Source organism: Taurulus bubalis (assembly GCF_910589615.1).
Source record: "Taurulus bubalis genome assembly, chromosome: 4".
Classification (NCBI taxonomy): Eukaryota; Metazoa; Chordata; class Actinopteri; order Perciformes; family Cottidae; genus Taurulus; species Taurulus bubalis.
The window spans coordinates 31,629,930-31,647,155 of NC_136592.1; the positions used below are offsets into that span (position 1 = coordinate 31,629,930).

General features: G+C 41.6%; 2 protein-coding genes across 2 annotated transcripts; both read right to left on the minus strand.

The window, feature by feature from the left end:
* Nucleotides 1-2,259: 2,259 nt before the first annotated feature.
* On the minus strand, nucleotides 2,260-9,376 carry gnmt (glycine N-methyltransferase). Its single transcript, XM_079216557.1, has 6 exons — nucleotides 9,144-9,376; nucleotides 6,693-6,820; nucleotides 6,351-6,464; nucleotides 6,021-6,163; nucleotides 4,515-4,636; nucleotides 2,260-3,975 (listed from the first exon to the last, which is right to left on the minus strand). The coding sequence occupies exons 1-6, from the start codon at nucleotides 9,350-9,352 to the stop codon at nucleotides 3,804-3,806; spliced, it is 888 nt and encodes a 295-aa protein (XP_079072683.1). The 5' UTR covers nucleotides 9,353-9,376; the 3' UTR covers nucleotides 2,260-3,803.
* Nucleotides 9,377-13,773: 4,397 nt separating this feature from the next.
* cd93 (CD93 molecule) lies at nucleotides 13,774-16,122 on the minus strand (the record flags this gene model as incomplete). The annotated part of the gene is made up of 1 exon (XM_079216955.1): nucleotides 13,774-16,122. The coding sequence occupies one exon, from the start codon at nucleotides 16,120-16,122 to the stop codon at nucleotides 14,437-14,439; it is 1,686 nt and encodes a 561-aa protein (XP_079073081.1). The 3' UTR covers nucleotides 13,774-14,436.
* Nucleotides 16,123-17,226: the final 1,104 nt, after the last annotated feature.

Genomic DNA, 17,226 nt, shown 5'->3' on the forward strand with positions numbered 1-17,226 from the left:
ATAAACTTGCCTTGCCGTGTGTTTGTCACCATGCGTCACCACTTCCACCTTACCCAAAGTCGTCCACCGCTGAAGTGAAAATATGGATCAGTGAAGCGTTACAGCTCACACGTCATGGCAGTATTTCTCATTGAATGATGAAGGATAATCCATGAAATGCATAAATATCAATATTTGAAGGACTACTGCGTCTGCTATCAACGGATGGACACAAACCCAGACAAGCACAGGCTGAAGAATAGAATATCTATACGCTGCATTGCTGTGGTTGATAGAACAGTGTGTTTATCTCTTCAGGACGGCAAAGAGCTAGAAAACAAAGAAAGAAATCTGGATGATGTAGAATATCCTGAGGCAGACGTTTGATTGGCTGCAAGTTCCCTCCGAGAAACGTCTCTTTATGTCTGGTTAGTTACAAACAAGTCCTCCGCAGTGTAATTCCAAGGGTCTGAAGTATTACAACAGACCATTGTGTCCTTTCAGCCAACAAGCGTGAATTTTTCCAGCCCTCTGGTCCGGTTACAGAAGATTACCTCCAAACAAACGGCTGTTGCATCGCTCTCTTTTTTTTTTTTACCCGGGAACAACTGAAAGCACACGCAGAGTATTGATAATACTAACGGTCCGGGGATGTCACTACAACTGGAGGCTACTGAATGACGAACGCTGAGGCCAGGAAATCTAAATGCGACGGGTGAATTTGATGTGAAAGTGCCGAGACCTTGAAATACAAGAACACGCTGTGTGGCATAAATACTTCACGTAACATCGGTTTCCTTTAAAAGGCTTCTCGGTATAACCATTATTAATCATAAGTACTCATCTCCTCCTTTCCAGCCAATCGGGCGCTCTCAGCCCTCTCTGTTTTTGTATGATTTGGCCAATGGCGTGCCGTGAAAGCGATCCTCCCCAGTAAAGCCAGCCACGGGTTTTGACCGTTTTGACTCCCCGAACCGGAGCAAAGCAAAGCAGGGCAGAGCACATCTGGCAAAGGGTTCTCACATCTGGTTTGTATATCAGCTCCTTTGCACGGCCGTCTACCACAGAGTCGGATCGCATACCTCGGAGACACGGGGAGGGATGAGCTGCAGACGCTCCGCTCCGGGGAGGACGAGCTGGACGGTGGTGAGCAAGTTCATGTTCAGAGGTCAGACACACGAGTCCGGAAATGTCACTCACTGACAAAGTGTCAAGAAGCAGCTTGTTTTATCGGGGCTCAGGACTTTCTACTGTTTTGTAATGTGTTGCAGCAGAGTCTAGAAAGAGAGCTGGAAGGTCAAGCACATGTTCATGTAGGTTTAAACCGTACACAGTAAAATAAAGGTCAGACAAAGTCAACTAAACGTGAAGGCCTTGGGTCTTAAAAGCAGGTGATCAAAGAGTTGAGCAATCATAATACACATCACTGAGACCAATACAATGTAATTAGACATTAAAAACTTTGATTAAGTTAAAGAATGGCATTGGTATAATGATAGATTTTAACAATCAGAAGGACAAAAGGCAGAAGTTCCCTCATGGAGTTTGGTCCTGTGGGCCTTTGACTGCTACATGTAATGCAATACCGCCCTCTTGTGGCCAGCTTGTATTATGCCCGGCTGATGCCTTTTTGAATGAATGAATGAATGAATATATACTTTATTAATCCCCAAGGGGAAATTTTGTGTCGCGTAGCAGCCATTTACACAGAAAATAAGATAAGATATAAAAACAACAGGGATGAAAGATATATGCAATAATAATACTAATAGAATAAAGATTAAAATAAAAATAACAACAACAATAAATAGCTGGATGAAAGAAAAAATAACAGAGTATTAATTTAGGAATTAAATTAAATTAACTTAAACAGTAGAAGTACAAGAGTGCAAGTATGTATGTGCATATTAAGGTGTAAATAAAAATAAAAATAACAACAACAACAAACAATAGGAGAGTGCAAAAATACAAATAATGTATGTAATATGATATGCAGGTTAGGATCTCATTTTGATAGAATTAAACAAGGCGATTGCTGTCATATTCTAAAAATGATCTAGACTAGAATTTACAGTTTTAATCAGTTGCTTTGACACGATTCTGAAAACAGTGAAATTCTCGTTAGTTTACGCAGAATTAAAATATAAAAGTAGAAAGTCAGCTCCTGCGATCACCATGATCTTTTTATAAACCTCAACTCTAACCAATCTTCTAATTCAATTATACCAATCATGTCACAGACACACGCCATTGAAAATAAAAATGTCATAACCAGGTGAATCATTTCAAAAATGGTCTTTTATTTCATGCAAAAGAATTCCAATAATCGTGGTTCATTACAAAATGTTTGCACTTTTGGCAACATATAAGACTGTTGTGAAATACCTTTATCTCGACATTGACTTCAAAGCAACACTCAAACATCTGGCCATTCTTACCACTTTCTGGACCTGCTGTTGATCTAAAAATCACAAACTACTGCGCACCGTATGTTTGCTTCTACAACCGGAGCTCTTTTCTCATTCCAGTGAAAACATTTTTTTTTAATTTTATTTGGTTTTCAAAGCAAATTTACCTGAATAATACAGAAAATAAATGATTATTTCTTCATGTTCCCCTTATTATTTTGGTAAACTCTTCTGTGCAGCACAATTGTTTAACATTTAAGTTTAAAAAACATTCCAAGATTGAGCAGAAGATAATAACACTTCAAATATCTTTGGTTGATAACTATTTCAAACCGTTGGTTTTCCCATTTTATTACTGTAATGCAACCGTTTGCATGTATTCTTTTTTACCAGCTTAGTACACTGCCCTTACAGTCACTGACGTTACGACGTTCCTACAGTGATGCTGCCCTCTGGTTTGGGATGAATCCTCAATGGGATCAATAAAGTCTGACTCTCATCCGATCCTGCGGTCTGCTTATTACTGACCAGAAAATCTAAACGGCTGTTTTTGGCTCGACTAAAGCACCGTTCATTGTACCATGAGAGAAACTAAAGAACCGTTATACAAAACCGGAATTGCTAAACAAAAACAAAAGGGTGTCAGGGTGATTCGCTGTCTTCACTCGCTCTTCTCTCTCTTTCTTTTGGTGACGTCCACAAAGGTGTGGAAGATTACTACTGAACATGGGGACTCCTGTAAAAGTTAAGTAATTAATTAAAACCCATCAGGCTGCGCCAGATTTGCCTGAACTTAAAGTTTCTCTTCCGGCTCAAACACAAAGCTAAAGAACGACTACGGTATTCACAAGACACAGCTGCTTTATCTTGGTTTTTAAGACCCTTGTTGTAAACTTAAAAAAATACAATTGCCTAAGAATATACATCTTAGCACTTTGTACATAAATGCCAATTCAAATCCAGTGTTCCATCATGAGGAATATCTCGAATGAGCAGCACCATTTTGAATTGCGGGTTTCAAAGTTCAGAGAGGCGGCAAGAGGAAATAAGGGAAGCACAAGCAGCACTTTGGGAAAATACCAGATATGGGTAAAACAGTGGTCCAACTAATTTTGAATACATTTTTTGGGGGATCAAAATCAACCAATTGTTTCTCGTAAAGCCACAAATGTTCGCACGCAGGTATAAATTACAACTTTCATGAGCACAGGGATAAAAAGAAAAAAGAAAAATCCCTGTTAAAACATGTTCTTATATCATGATATATATTATTTTGTTTTGTTTACAAAGATTAAATATTTTTTCAAACATATTCAAATATAACTTTACCCAAATCTGGAGGACAGCAGGAGCATATTAAGGGCTATGGTCTGTCTAAGCAGTGTGTTTGTGTGTTGCACGCTGGCTAGTGGGCTCCTAGGCTGTTTTCTTACAGACATGGATGAAGTAGCACGGGGCCTGGGACTGGCCGGGGACGTACGTCTTGAAATCTCCGTAGACACTGTGCTCCATTTTGCCGTTGAAGGCCCCCTTCAGTAGACCTTTGAAGCTCTCCAGGCAATGCGGGTAGTAGGACAAACGGAATTTACTGGGGAGGACAAAGCATGCACACGTTAGAAAATGGGGTCTGAACACGTCTGGTGAGAAGGTGCATCGACCTTCGACTGTGAAGAGGGTCCGAAAGCAACGTTACAAGAGCTCACGGGGAAAGAACGAGCCAGACTAGAAGAGAAATGCATAAAAAATGCTCACAAAATACCTGAGAAGAAAAAGGTGACGGGAGAAAAGGTCACGCAAATGCATGAAGAGACACTGCTCTGAATCTGCACCAAAAGAAAACATCAGAAGCTTGAAGCTCTTGAACTAATATTGGCAGTTAGGGCAAGGTCATTTATTTATATGCAACACTTCATACACAGATGCAGGGCATACTTCTTTACATATTGCACAAGAAGCGAGGAGGTTAGCCGACTGGTTCACACGATACAATATTAAGGCTATATTGGAGGCCATATAGCATGATGGAAATATGAGGCGCGCTTCTAGCTAGACAACTAGCATGTCTTGCAACCACTTGCAAGTTCTTCAGTGTTTGTGAACATAACTGTGATCAGAGTGTCGCTCTACCTGACTTCAGGAAGGTCTTGGGTGGTGGCCTTTGGCACCTGGATGGTGTAGTCCAACGTGATCATATGGGGCTTATTGTCCACCCACAGCACCGACGTGGAGATGTCCTGAGGTAGATCACTCTGCAACACACACACACACACACACACATTTATGAAACATGCTGGTTTAGTACGAGGCACCGAAACACTTCTCACAAACCGCTCCTCTTTTCTACCGTGGAGCTCTAACTGTTGTGAAGAAGGACAAAGTTGGACCGTGAGAGCAGACTCTGGGATTACAGAGGCATCAGAAGTGGATTTTACTCTTGCACACGACTGCTGACTTAGTCTTTCTGTTTAGGCCTCCCAGCTGGTTAGTTATTTACTTTGGCTGGATTAAAGAATATGCAACTTGTTTTTGGGAAATCAAATATGCCTCATTGCTGTTGGCACCTGCTGGTACATCGTCATATTTCCATGTTACATCTTTCCAAATTTACCAATAAGGTGAGTTAATAAATTGCAGGATTGGTCGTTGAATTCAATTTTAGCTGGACGTATGCTGTCATTGTACTATAGTCCATGGAAATAAATGTGCATTTTAGCTACAAAGTAGATGCCACACATCATTTGAAGCCACATATGAACACACCAAACTTGTTTTTTCCAAATATCCCCCCGCACAGTACTCCTGACGTTATCTCTTTTTTTGCCAAAAGTGTCTTAAAACCTGCCAATTTCATCCTCATTTCCTTCTGCTTTCCTCGGGCCACTTTCATTGAAAATCTCACAATATCCGGCGGCTCTAGATAGAGATTTAGGTCTTAAACTAAGCTGCTGCTAGGGATGGTGTAAATAAACCATGCATAAGCAATTCTGTCTGTCCAACTCCTCTTCACAAAGCAACGGAAAGGCGGATACAGCAGACTTTTAAATTAAAAAACAACCCTTTTTTATTATTATTCTGCGGCTGGCCTTTGTTCTTCTTCTTTGTTCATCTTTAAGTAGTCTCTTACAAGCTTGTACTGCAGTTGACTTTTCCTGGGGAATCATTCCAGAAACTAGCCAGTTCATTTGAGGAGATATATATATATATATATATATATATATATATATATATATATATATATATATATATATATATATATATATATATATATATACATATATATATATATATATATATACACATATATATATATATATATATATACACATATATATATATATATATATATATATATATATATATATATATATATATATATATATATATATATATATGAATTACATTAGCAATGTAGAACAAAACAGTTTTCTGTACATGGGGCTCTCTGGAGATTCCCACTTTTTGGGCATTTTGTCTTCATTTTTCAGCACCGGAGTTTTGCCGCTTTTGTAGATATCAACAACGCACCAGCTCTTCAGCTGCTGGATACAGGGGGATACGGTTGGATGGGTTACAAAATGCTCCATCCAATGGAGTCAATGTGCACCACTGTAAAGAAACCATTCAGTTTAGTACCTTATAGTAGATGTTTTTGCCTTGTGGCGCCCGGCCGGTCTCCAGGATGAAGTCGTAGTTACGGTGGTCAATGATGAGGATCCCTCCTGGTCTGACCATGCTGGCAATATTCTGAAGGGCCAACTGTTGGTCGCTTTGGTCCCCTGAGAGTGATAACATGAAAATGCACCATCAAGTTAGATCATATTGTTTGAATAAGAGATCATCAGTAGCAATGCATCCCATGTATCTCTGGTTCTCACTGTGATTGAGAATCCAGAGACAGGAAAAAAAGGTAATTGTAAAAATGAATTGCTAAGTAATGGTTCTGTCCCTTAAGCGCTCACGTACCTTTAAAGTCGGGTAAGTGGGCAAATGAGTTACCGAGGCAGATAACGGCGTCAAAGCCAGCCCCTGGTTTCTGAATATCCTGCGATAACGTCAACCAGTTGGCCTCTTCAATCACTGAGGACACGATAGGAACAAGAGGGTCAAAACAACACAAACGCATCAACAGGGAAACACAAGGATGCCACCTAGTGGACACTAATGAACACTGCAGTGGTTTGATTTAACGCGATCTAAAATACTGTGCACAGTTTATCCTCCAAAGACAAAGGTTTAAGTTACCGTCAAGTGTTTGGAAAATTCAAACATGACAATTATATCAACAAAAAGAAAAACATGGCGTACCCCACTGGTCAAAAGCTGGTTCTTTTCTTCTCTCCCATCTCGACTTCAGTGCATACTTGAGCATTTTGTCGCTGGCGTCCACGCTCACCATATTAAAGCCCTCCTCCACCAACATGATGGAGTCGACTCTACAACATAAGACACAATACAAGGTATATAGTGTAAATAGCGGTGTAACCTCACAAGCTCTGGGAATGACACACCCAAGACTCTGAAGTGCAATTGAGATTTTATTGACTTTATCAAGTTTATGAATGAGTGAAAATGTGAAATTGTCACTTTCAACTCAGACCCCTGCATGTGTAACCGATTGGACCGTATGTCAACAATATATATATATATATATATATATATATATATATATGGACATACACTAAGAACGTGTGCTCTAACACCAACGTTGGTCAGTGATAACAGAACTAACATTTCCTCATCTTCATAAATCAATGCAGTTTGTTAGGAATGTCATCAATAAAATATTGTTTGACAGAAATAAATCAATGGTTGATATTTAGTAATATATTTAGATAGTAAGTTGCTCCTCATGGTACCCAGGCCAAAACAGTCTGAAGTCTTTTTGGACTCTCGTTACGCTGAAGTCTCTTGTGCGATTACATATATTTCCAAATAGTTACTAGTTGTGAGTTAATGTTAAGGGCAAATTATGGTATAATTAATGGGCAACAGCACAGTACACTACAACTATATAATTGTAGCTAGAGTTAAATCATGTTCCTTTAAAAAAGAAAAGAAATGTACAAGCTTGGTTCACTTGCAATTGCGCAAACAAATAAAAAAAATTCTGAAGCAAAGCAAAAGCACAAAAAACTGGTTCTGATCAAGGAAATGAAGCGGCAAGTTAGGACGATGATGTCATCAATAGAAAGCTTGATCTGGCAGCTTATCCCCACTGACTCCGATGGCAGAACTGGGGAAGCCTTGCATCACAGGCACATTTAGACTGCCAAAAATAGGGAGGCCAAATGTAACCTCATTCCACTGGGAGTGTGTTTAGATCGCCAGACACACTTTCACTACGGAACTGGGTTCAAGACCATGTGCTCATTTTCTCCGTGAGAGATATGAAGTTTTACAATGTCTATTTTTTGGGGTATGCAAATTATTGTGGTGTCAACCAAGAGTGGAAGATGTTATGATTAAGATTATTGAACTCTGTAATATGTATATGTCAAATAGAAGTGGCTGTAATTACTGCTTTTAGGGGATTAAAACATACTTTTCAGCATCCCATCCTGCAGACGGTTCAACTTAACTGACGGGTCACTGAATGGATGCTTGCCGAATGTAAAATGCTGTTGTACATGTGAAAAATATTGCATCGAACAGACAGAAATGCCAAAACACAGACTACAGGTCAGGTTCAAGTATGTTGCCCCCTTGTCTGAGTTCAGCCGGTGGCCTTGCTGTTGTTCCAGAATACAGATACATTATCAGCATAAGTAAACAGACTGCATGGAACCAGTCAAAACTCCATTCAGCAACACAGAACCAGTTTATCAACCACTAAAACTGTCTTCTGCTTGATAACGTGGGCGTAAATGTAAAAGGCAAAACCTGTGTACAGATTTGCTGGACAACGCTTCTGTCTTTATGCTTTTGTTTTGGCCCCATAAGACTTGTGAACTATTAAAGCCTTTTAATAAACACCCTGAACTGGTGGGCCCAGCTAGACTGCTGCCTGAGGCAGGAACTGCCACGGCGGCTGGTGCAACGCTGCACTTTCATTCATTACGCTCTGACCTAATCAGGGTTGAAATTCCAGGAAGGTCAAACCCACTTGATTATCTATAAAGATAATCCATCGTATTTATTATTGAAAAACAAACAAAAAAAAAAAAAAAAATAGGCATGTTTAGTACTTTTACATGATGAATTATCCAAACCTGAAATTAACTATTTAATGCAGGTTCAAGTATTATTATATTTTGCTCTTACAAGTACGAGAAAATAAAAACAAAAACAATATTGTTTATTAAAAAAAAAAATGAAATGAGAAACACTGGCATTAATCACATTTGACACAATTAGACTCTGCTATGGAGATGCATGTACAGACAAGTGTCCGTAGGTCTATACTTTACAGTCACACCCATTCAGGAACTTTAATGGTGATTATGAAAGCCCAATTTTAAATCAGCACCCAGTGCACCATTGGGTGCGGTCTTCAATTCGGCATACACTTAAAAGGAAAACACATCTTTTGAAAAGGTAAACTTGTCAATACATCACACTATTACATTGGAATAAAGAAGAGTTGATGTATAGAACTAATGCCGAATTAAATACTGGGTTGTACAGATATAAAAAATGCATAAAGGTTTGGACTGGATGCGTTATTGCTGCTGATACACAAGGACATTGGTTTAATTGACCAAACGTGCAATGCAGTTTGGTGAGACGTTCACGCCGGCTCGGATTTAAAGACATTACCCTGTTCCGCAGGCTACATCCAGTACTTTCCGCACCCCTTGCTCTCTCAGCAAAGACACCACCCAGCTCTTGTACTCCTGCGTCCTACTCTGCGTGTCCCCGATGTACAGCTCCCAGACTTTCGCTGCTTTCCCGTCGGCATACTGGTCCGGAAGACCCTCGGCGGCGACGCCGAGAGAGCGGGTCCTGAACACGCCGTCGGCTGACATGCTGCTGCTCGGTCGAGGGTTCGTCTCTCAGCAAAGGAATGAAGTCTTCAACAAGCGGAAAACGAGCTACTTGTGTTCTCACGGCGCTGTCTCCACATGCTAGCCCGGATACCGGTTGTTATTATGTATATCAACGAGGAGGAGGGGGGGACCAACTTCAACCCAATGACACGACGCTATGAACTGACGCCTTCTTTCTGATTGGTCGAGACAAGGGCCTCCACTTCCGTGTTTACTTAAGCAGACTAACGGGTGGTTATTCTCTTAAATTAGCCTGCCAGGATCATTTACACATTACTTTGCATTATAAATGAACGTACAATCAGGTCAATTAGACACTTTAGGTTTCTAAATTCCCTGTGAAAGGGTTTTTACTATCTTTACTGGGGGAGTTTTTCCTGATCCGATGTGAGGGATGTTATGTGTAAACTTGTATTTGTGATGTTGGGCTATATAAAATAAACTGAATTGAAATTGAATTGAGGTAATACATGTTTGAGATAAGCCAGACTGCTAGATATGCCAGAATTAGTGGTGAGCAGGCCTAGAAGGCGTTGCCTGTGAGGCATTACTCAGGGCATAAAGTGCCCTGGCTCCTCCCACTTAAATGTCATCATTCAACGTTTCATCATACAGCTTGACATGCTATGGACTCTATATCATGTCAAGCTGCATGATGAAACGTTGAATGATTAAATAAAATGTTACAGCCTCTATATTATATTAAGACATTATAAACATTTGTACAAACTTATAGCAATGAATTTAGCTGAAATGTATGGTTTATTTGCAATTATATTTAACTTGTTTTATGGCTCGAGTGAATAGTGGCACAAGTGAACAACTCTGGAAAAACCAAAACATTTCTGAAACGGGTAAGAAAAAAATGATAATCATAAAACCGAATTAAGATCAAAGCAACATAAATGTAGCCAACACAAAGTTTTCTCAGAGGCTGAGAAACCCAACAACCCAACGTTTTTTCCTCTTAAAAAGGCTACTCCTCCTGTTATGATTGGCTCATGGCGGACCATGTATTGACTGGGAGAGGTGAGGTTGTGTCAGCCACAACCGGTGCTATCCAGGTCAGGTTTGTACCACCCAGTCTTATCCACGCAGCTCTCGCACTGGCCTGCAATTGCAGTTCAACCAATAATAAGTGTGGAGACAATAACCTACTTTCAGGGCCGTTGCACGTCTAACTGGTTCAGGTGGGAACCCGTTCTGTTAATTTTGTGACTTATAAAATACATAATTATGCAATTGGGCTTTGTATGTGCTTGTTTGCCAAGCCCTCAGACAAAGCACAATAAAGACTGTAAACATGGCAGCAGTACAAGTACAAGCCTGACAGAACATTATTAAGGGAGATATCATGATGTGAGGAATTTATTCAATATGTTCAGTATATTTTGATCTTTGAAAACTTTTAGTTTAGACTAAAGGCTGCAATTCCTTCCCAAAAATGTGTCAATCTCCTACTTTGTAACTGCGATGCGACCTTATGCAGAATGATTTGGACCATGCCTTCATATGTAATCATTGTTTGCATTAGTATGCTGTTGTTTTGTTCCCATTTCCAAAAGTACATTATGCAATTTCTGTCCCCTCTTATCTTTGCCCACCTGTTTAGTATGGCGTTTGTTCATTGACAGCCTTGGTGTTATTTCATTGATGCTGGAATTCCTGTTTAATAGCGGTGTTATCTGCTTTGCTTCTTTTCTGAGAGAGAAGAGGAAACACACCATAGACGCAGTGACATAACGGCAGCGCTCAACGGCGGTCAAAGTCTCCTCTCCTGCTTGGATAAATTACTGAGAGTTTACTTTCTCAGAGTTGATGTGGTTGATTATTTAACACGTCTAAAAGATAACCCCTGTTGGGTCCCAGTTGCTAGGTGTCATATTATCTCTATTTGGGAATTATAGGGAGTAGCTACTCCGCTGTAAGTCCTTTTAAATAGGAAGTATTTGGTGCTATCAGTACAATATGTAGCAATAGTAACATTTAGTGGTAGCTGTAGGAAACTGCAACAAGTTGCTTGAACTTAAACTAAAGAAAAAGCCCAGTAAAACATGTATAATGCAAAATAAATACTTAATTTGCACACTCTGCAAAACTGTACAATAGCAGTGCATCATAGGACGCCGACAGGAAGAGATGGAGAAGCAAAGGCAGACGTTTGGGCTGTTCTTTAGTGAGAAAAGTCTGAGAACAGAGATCTGAACCTGCAAAAGAAAGTTATTATCTATCTGGCTGTACAAAAAGAAATAGGTACGGTTGTAAAAGATGTTTAGGGTTTATACAGTTTATGACTTGTAATAATAACAAAAATATGGGTGTTACTATTAACATTAAATATAACTTGGTTTTATTCAACTGTCCTAGTAAGTCATGACAGTGTTTTTTCAAATGTATTTCAATTTAATTTAAAGTTAAATAAATGATCACAGGTGGTGGTAATCATTTTATAATTTATTTTCTGTGCCCATCCTGTGACATTTCAAAATGTCCTCCAAGAAAACCACCAATTTTACCTTTGGAAATGTATTATCTGGAAAAATATTATTTTTCCCAATCAAACAACAAGAGGAACAAACAGTAGGTGGCGCTCTAAGAACAAAAGTGGTCTTGTTATGAATGAATTCAGATTGTATTTCCTTGCCATGACACGTAAATGAACACAAAATGACACAACAAGTCCCCATCGAGTGTCTCTTATTGTACATCATATCACAGGTACTTCAAAACTCATATTTTACAAACAGTTAAATCCATATGCACACACATTTATGACAGACCTTTCTTTCTAAACATATGCTGAACTCATAAAATGAGAACAGTGAAGACTTTACACCAAACGACCTCTCAGCTCCTCCAACAGCAGCAAAATGAGAACACACAACTTGTACATAAGTACACTCTTTATCCAATGTAAAATATAAAATTACATACATTTTGTATTAAGTTGTTTATCTTTACATCTGCTTTTAATTATGCAGATGAATATCTGAGTGGCCCAGTCCACACACTTCTGAAATACCTATAAAAAGCTCTCATGTATTTATATTTATTAGTATCATTAATAAAAAGTAACGCATCAACTAGATTCAGGTCCTGAGGTGCTCATCATTGTTCGGACTGGATTTAACACTCAACATTGTCCACAGCAATTGGATTGGAGCTTTGTTCTCGACGCTTTTGACGTTTCACAACATAAAACCTGATCACAAATACAAGCACGGCCACAGCCACCACAGCCAGGATCCACATCCAGAGGAAGCCTCCAGCGGGCGCTGAAGAGCCCCTCAGCGTCTGGTTACTGGTGGCTGGTTTAACGAAGCCTGCGGCGAAGGGGGTTGTGACCGCAAAACCTTCACCGCCCTTTGCTTCTCTGCATTTGACTTGGTCTTTCAGCACAAACCCTTTTCGGCAGGAGCACTTGAAACTTCCAAAACTGTTGACACACTCCTGATCGCATCCGTCGCTCTGACATTCATTAATGTCCTCACAAAATCCTCCTTTACTCAATATGAAGCCGTCTGCGCAGGAGCACAAGTCGTCCTCGCATACCGCAGGACACTCCTGCTGTTCACAGTGAATGTTGCACCGCTCGGGCTGCTTTCTGTCTGGTTTAAATCCTTTGTAACAAGAGCATATATGACCTCCTTTTACATCTATGCAGTGATGCTCACAAGGGCCACTTGAACAGCCTGTAGCGCTTTGGATAACCTTTGGGTCTGATAGTTCCCGTGCCCGGCATGCATCTCTGTGCTTCGTTCTGCACAGAAAGCCATCGGTTTTGTCCGAGCACGGCCTCTCGGTCCACTTTTGATCACTGGAAAGGGTCACACAGCGCGGAGAGCAGACTTCAACGCCGTCTTTCCAGGGGCTGAAGTCTGGACTAAAGCTTCTGTGTCCGCTACCGGACGTCCACTCATAGCCCCTCAGTGGAGCTGAAAGGTCGCTGCAGGAGGCAGCTGGTAAACGCAGTCCAATCCAGAAGTTTCCACGCAATTCTCGACTCAAAACGTCAAGCGTGCTCTCATCCGTCTCGGACCGACACGTCATCAGCTCTCCGTTCCTGTCGCGGCACGCTTCCTCGGCTGTTTGGAAATCCACTCTGTCCTGGTTCACAGTTATGCAGTCACTCCCGGTGCAAAAAGGCCTGCAGGCCGCAGTCTGCTTCATGCATAATCCTGTCTTAATAGATGGGGAAATAAACACTGACATCAAAATAGTCATTGCCATGGCCTTCACTGGCTCAAAGGTAGTGAGTTGCATGCAGGCCATGATGTCGTGCTGTATACTCTGAGAATGTTGGCTGACTAAAGTTATGAGGACTTAGAGTCAGGGGCTACAACTCAGGAAGGAACACCCACCCGGACAATGACAAAAGTTAAAGACAGGAAGGAAATTAGATAAAGTTTGACTGCTGGGTGTTTCCATGTTTGGTGAAGGCAAGGATTATCATAATGCAATAAAAAAATCTTATTTATATATCAGAGCAGACTATTTATTTTGTTTTTGTCTCATTTCTTCATCATCACATTACATACTGCATCGATTCGATAGGTGCGATTATAGTTACATTATATCATCGGGCCGTGTGGTATTTGAAAGGTGAACATACGGTAAATAAATGTTTATGTCATCTGAACAATGCGATAAAGACAACAATGGTCTTGGGCACAGGTTCAGTGAACAGATATCGGTGCATACATCACTCAAGCATATCTGTCAGAAAATGTGGCCGGTTATGGAGAGACAAAATACAAAATGAGCTGACTTTCAACATTACATCCTGGGACAATTTTCTTCAAATAAATCAGTCCAAACAAACAGAGTTGCCCTCACAGAAAGCCAATCACATCCCTTCCATACTCTAACTGGGCTTTTGCACCAACAACACCATTGTTAGTTCTTTTCAGATTCACAATTTTTCTTTTGATTATTCACATTTTTGTCCGATTAGTAATTTGATAATTTCCCCAACAACACATAGCCTAATATAGGGAGGTTGCAACAACATAAATTACATAAATAAACACGACTAGTCTTCTTCATCACTCTCCTACCACAGGTCATAGGTCATCGGTCAAGATGGACTCATAGAGTTTCTCTAAACGCGGGTCCAAACCAGAGGGAACCCAGCAGTAACCGTCCGTGGTGGTTTTTTTCTTCGCTTCTTTTTTGGAACGACTGCATCGAACAATCGCAATAGCCAGAGTCACAGCCAGCAGCAGCAGCAGCGGGATGACTGAGCCGAGGACGCAGACAAGCACCCTGGAATCAACTGTCTTGGTAATGGACGTCACCAAGGACGTGTTGCTGTGCGGACCCCCGTGCGTGTCGTTCACCACGTCCAGAAGCGTCGCGTCAGTGCTTGGGGACTGGTGCCGGAGCTCCTCTGTGGTTCTGCTTAAGGACTCGGTGACGTTCTCCTGCGTTTCCTCCTCTGCTGCCGACGTTTCTGTCACATTCGGAGCGCACGTCGACCCGTCGGGATCCAAGTAGAAGCCTCGCGGGCACGCGCACAAGAAGCTTCCTACCGCGTTGACGCACGTGAACCGGCACAGATTACTCACGCACTCGTCAATGTCCACGCACGATTGCCCGTCCTCGGATAAAGCGAAGCCTTCGTTGCAGGAACAAGAGAAGGACCCGATACTGTTCGAGCAGCTGTGCTCGCAACTCGTGCGCGCGCACTCGTCAATATCCACGCACTCACCGCCGACCATTTGGTAGCCGCCTTGACACGCACACGTGTAGCTGCCTTGCGTGTTAAGGCACCGGTGAGGCGTGCAGGCTCGTGACTTGCACTCATCAATGTCAGAGCAGTTCCGCTGGTTCGCGTCTAGTTCGAACCCGTCCGGGCACGTGCAGGAAAAGCCAGATTCCTCCGTTACGCACTCATGCTCACAGGTTTCCGCGCCGCACGTGGCTTTTATCCTGCACGTGAGTCCATCCTGGTCCAGGTCGTAACCTTCTTTGCAAAAGCATTGAACTCCATCTGCATCCTGGTGGCACACATGTTCACATCCGGCGTTGTTTAGCGCGCAATTACGCGTTCCTGTTGCGCAGAATGGACCAGGCGCACTCCAACCGTCGTTCCCCATGCACACAGAGTAATGAGACTGTTGGTCGCCACATGAAATATCAGCAAATGTTCCGAGCGGAAATACTTTCATCTCACTTCTTTGCGGCTCTTCGGAGAAGGGCGCTTTGTAGGTGATTTGTCCGAGCCCCGATAGAGCCAGAGGTCTGCACATTCCCTTAAAATAAAACTTACATGCATAAGAAGCAGAGCTTTTGCAAGTTACAGCAGTCCATTTCAGTTGGTTCTGACCCGATGAGGTGTAATGAACCTTTGCACATCTCTCCTCCGTGCATGTGGTGACCGGTTCTTTTCCCCAGTTGGAGTAGTTGGAATCTTCCTCTCCAGAGACCCACTTAAACCCTCTGAGACTCCTGTCCGCCAACACACAGTTCCCTTTGTGCAGTTTTAATCCAATCCAGAATGTAAGCGCCCTGTCCTGAGGTTGTCTCTGGATCTGTGAGAGAAGTGAGCGCAGCACATCCTCTTCTTCTAGGTTTCTGACTGTCATCAGATATCCTCCATTGTGGTCACAGTTCTGACCGGCCTTCTCAAAGCTCACTCTGTCCATATGCAGGGTGAAGCAGGCTCTGGAGGTGCACAGCGTCTCATGTCCAGCTCCACATGAACCCGCAAAGCTGTTGAAGAGCTGCAGCAGAAAAATACACAACATTATTGCCAAAGAGATCAGTAAATACGTTGATATCCAGAAGATCCCTGGGAGTTTTGGGGCTGAATCGTGACCAATATGTGGTAGTCCATTCGTAGCCAAAAACAAGTGGTGCCGGTCTGAGACTAACAGTCATGCTCATGCATCCTGTTTGGGACCAAAACTAAAGACGGAAACCATGTTTAGCTGCAGTTGTGGGCTCCTTTCTCTCCCCCGCTGGCCAGTTCCGTTTTGAAATAAAAAAACAATGGCAGGCTCCCTCGTGTTTTGACTGCTTCTCCAGATGTCTCCGGCCCCAGTAGAGGACTCCCTTGATTGTGCCGTCTCACAATACATGAACACGCAGGGGTCAGAGGCTCAGATACACTTTGACATTTTATATTTCAATGCTCCGGGTGGAAGCACAATAGCTGCTCCTTAAACGTTGCCACTCTACTGCCTCAGGGATCACAGTACACCGAGACACTTTATTCATATAATTAGTAATATTAATATCATAGTCTGGATGCAGGTGTGTAATGCTTTAGTTATTGACTGTATTGTGTGTCTAGCTGTGTTATCATTAGTAGGGATAACACTTATACTTATACCAAATTCAGATTCTATTACACTGGTATGAGGTATGGATTTGTTTTATAAAGAGCGGTGCAGAGCCTGCCTGTGTCACTACACAAAGTAAAAAGAAAATAGTATCATTGGCCACCCGATTTAGTCAACAAATCAAGGTACTTTTTACAATAAAATACATACACAACCCAGTAATAATGCAGTTTCCCCATGCTCTACCAAACCCATTGCTTTGTGTTTTTGTTCCTGTGTTTAATGTGAGGTTTGCTCTTCAGGGGAATGGACAGGATTTACTTTTTCAGTTTGCATGGCTCATATTGTGAGGTCGGGTACACCTGTGTGTGTTAAAGCAGCACATTTGGATGGAAAGTGCCAGGAACCCCGACAACATTTCCTGTGTTTGTTGAAACACAGGAAATGCCTCAACTACAATTAAAGGAAATGGAGTCCGGCGCTCTGAGCTCACAGAGGCAGTTACCAGAGAACTCCGTACAGCACCGGGACTCATATAATACATTTTTTCTTTTTGAAAAGATTTTT

Coding starts and splice junctions, on each gene's coding strand:
- gnmt (XM_079216557.1), bottom strand. CDS start 9,352: ATGTCAGCCGACGGCGTGTTCAGGACCCGCTCTCTCGGCGTCGCCGCC. Junction 6,821..9,143: donor GATGTAGCCTGCGGAACAGG/GTAATGTCTTTA, acceptor CTTATGTTGTAG/AGTCGACTCCATCATGTTGG. Junction 3,976..4,514: donor CAAGACCTTCCTGAAGTCAG/GTAGAGCGACAC, acceptor TGTCCTCCCCAG/TAAATTCCGTTTGTCCTACT.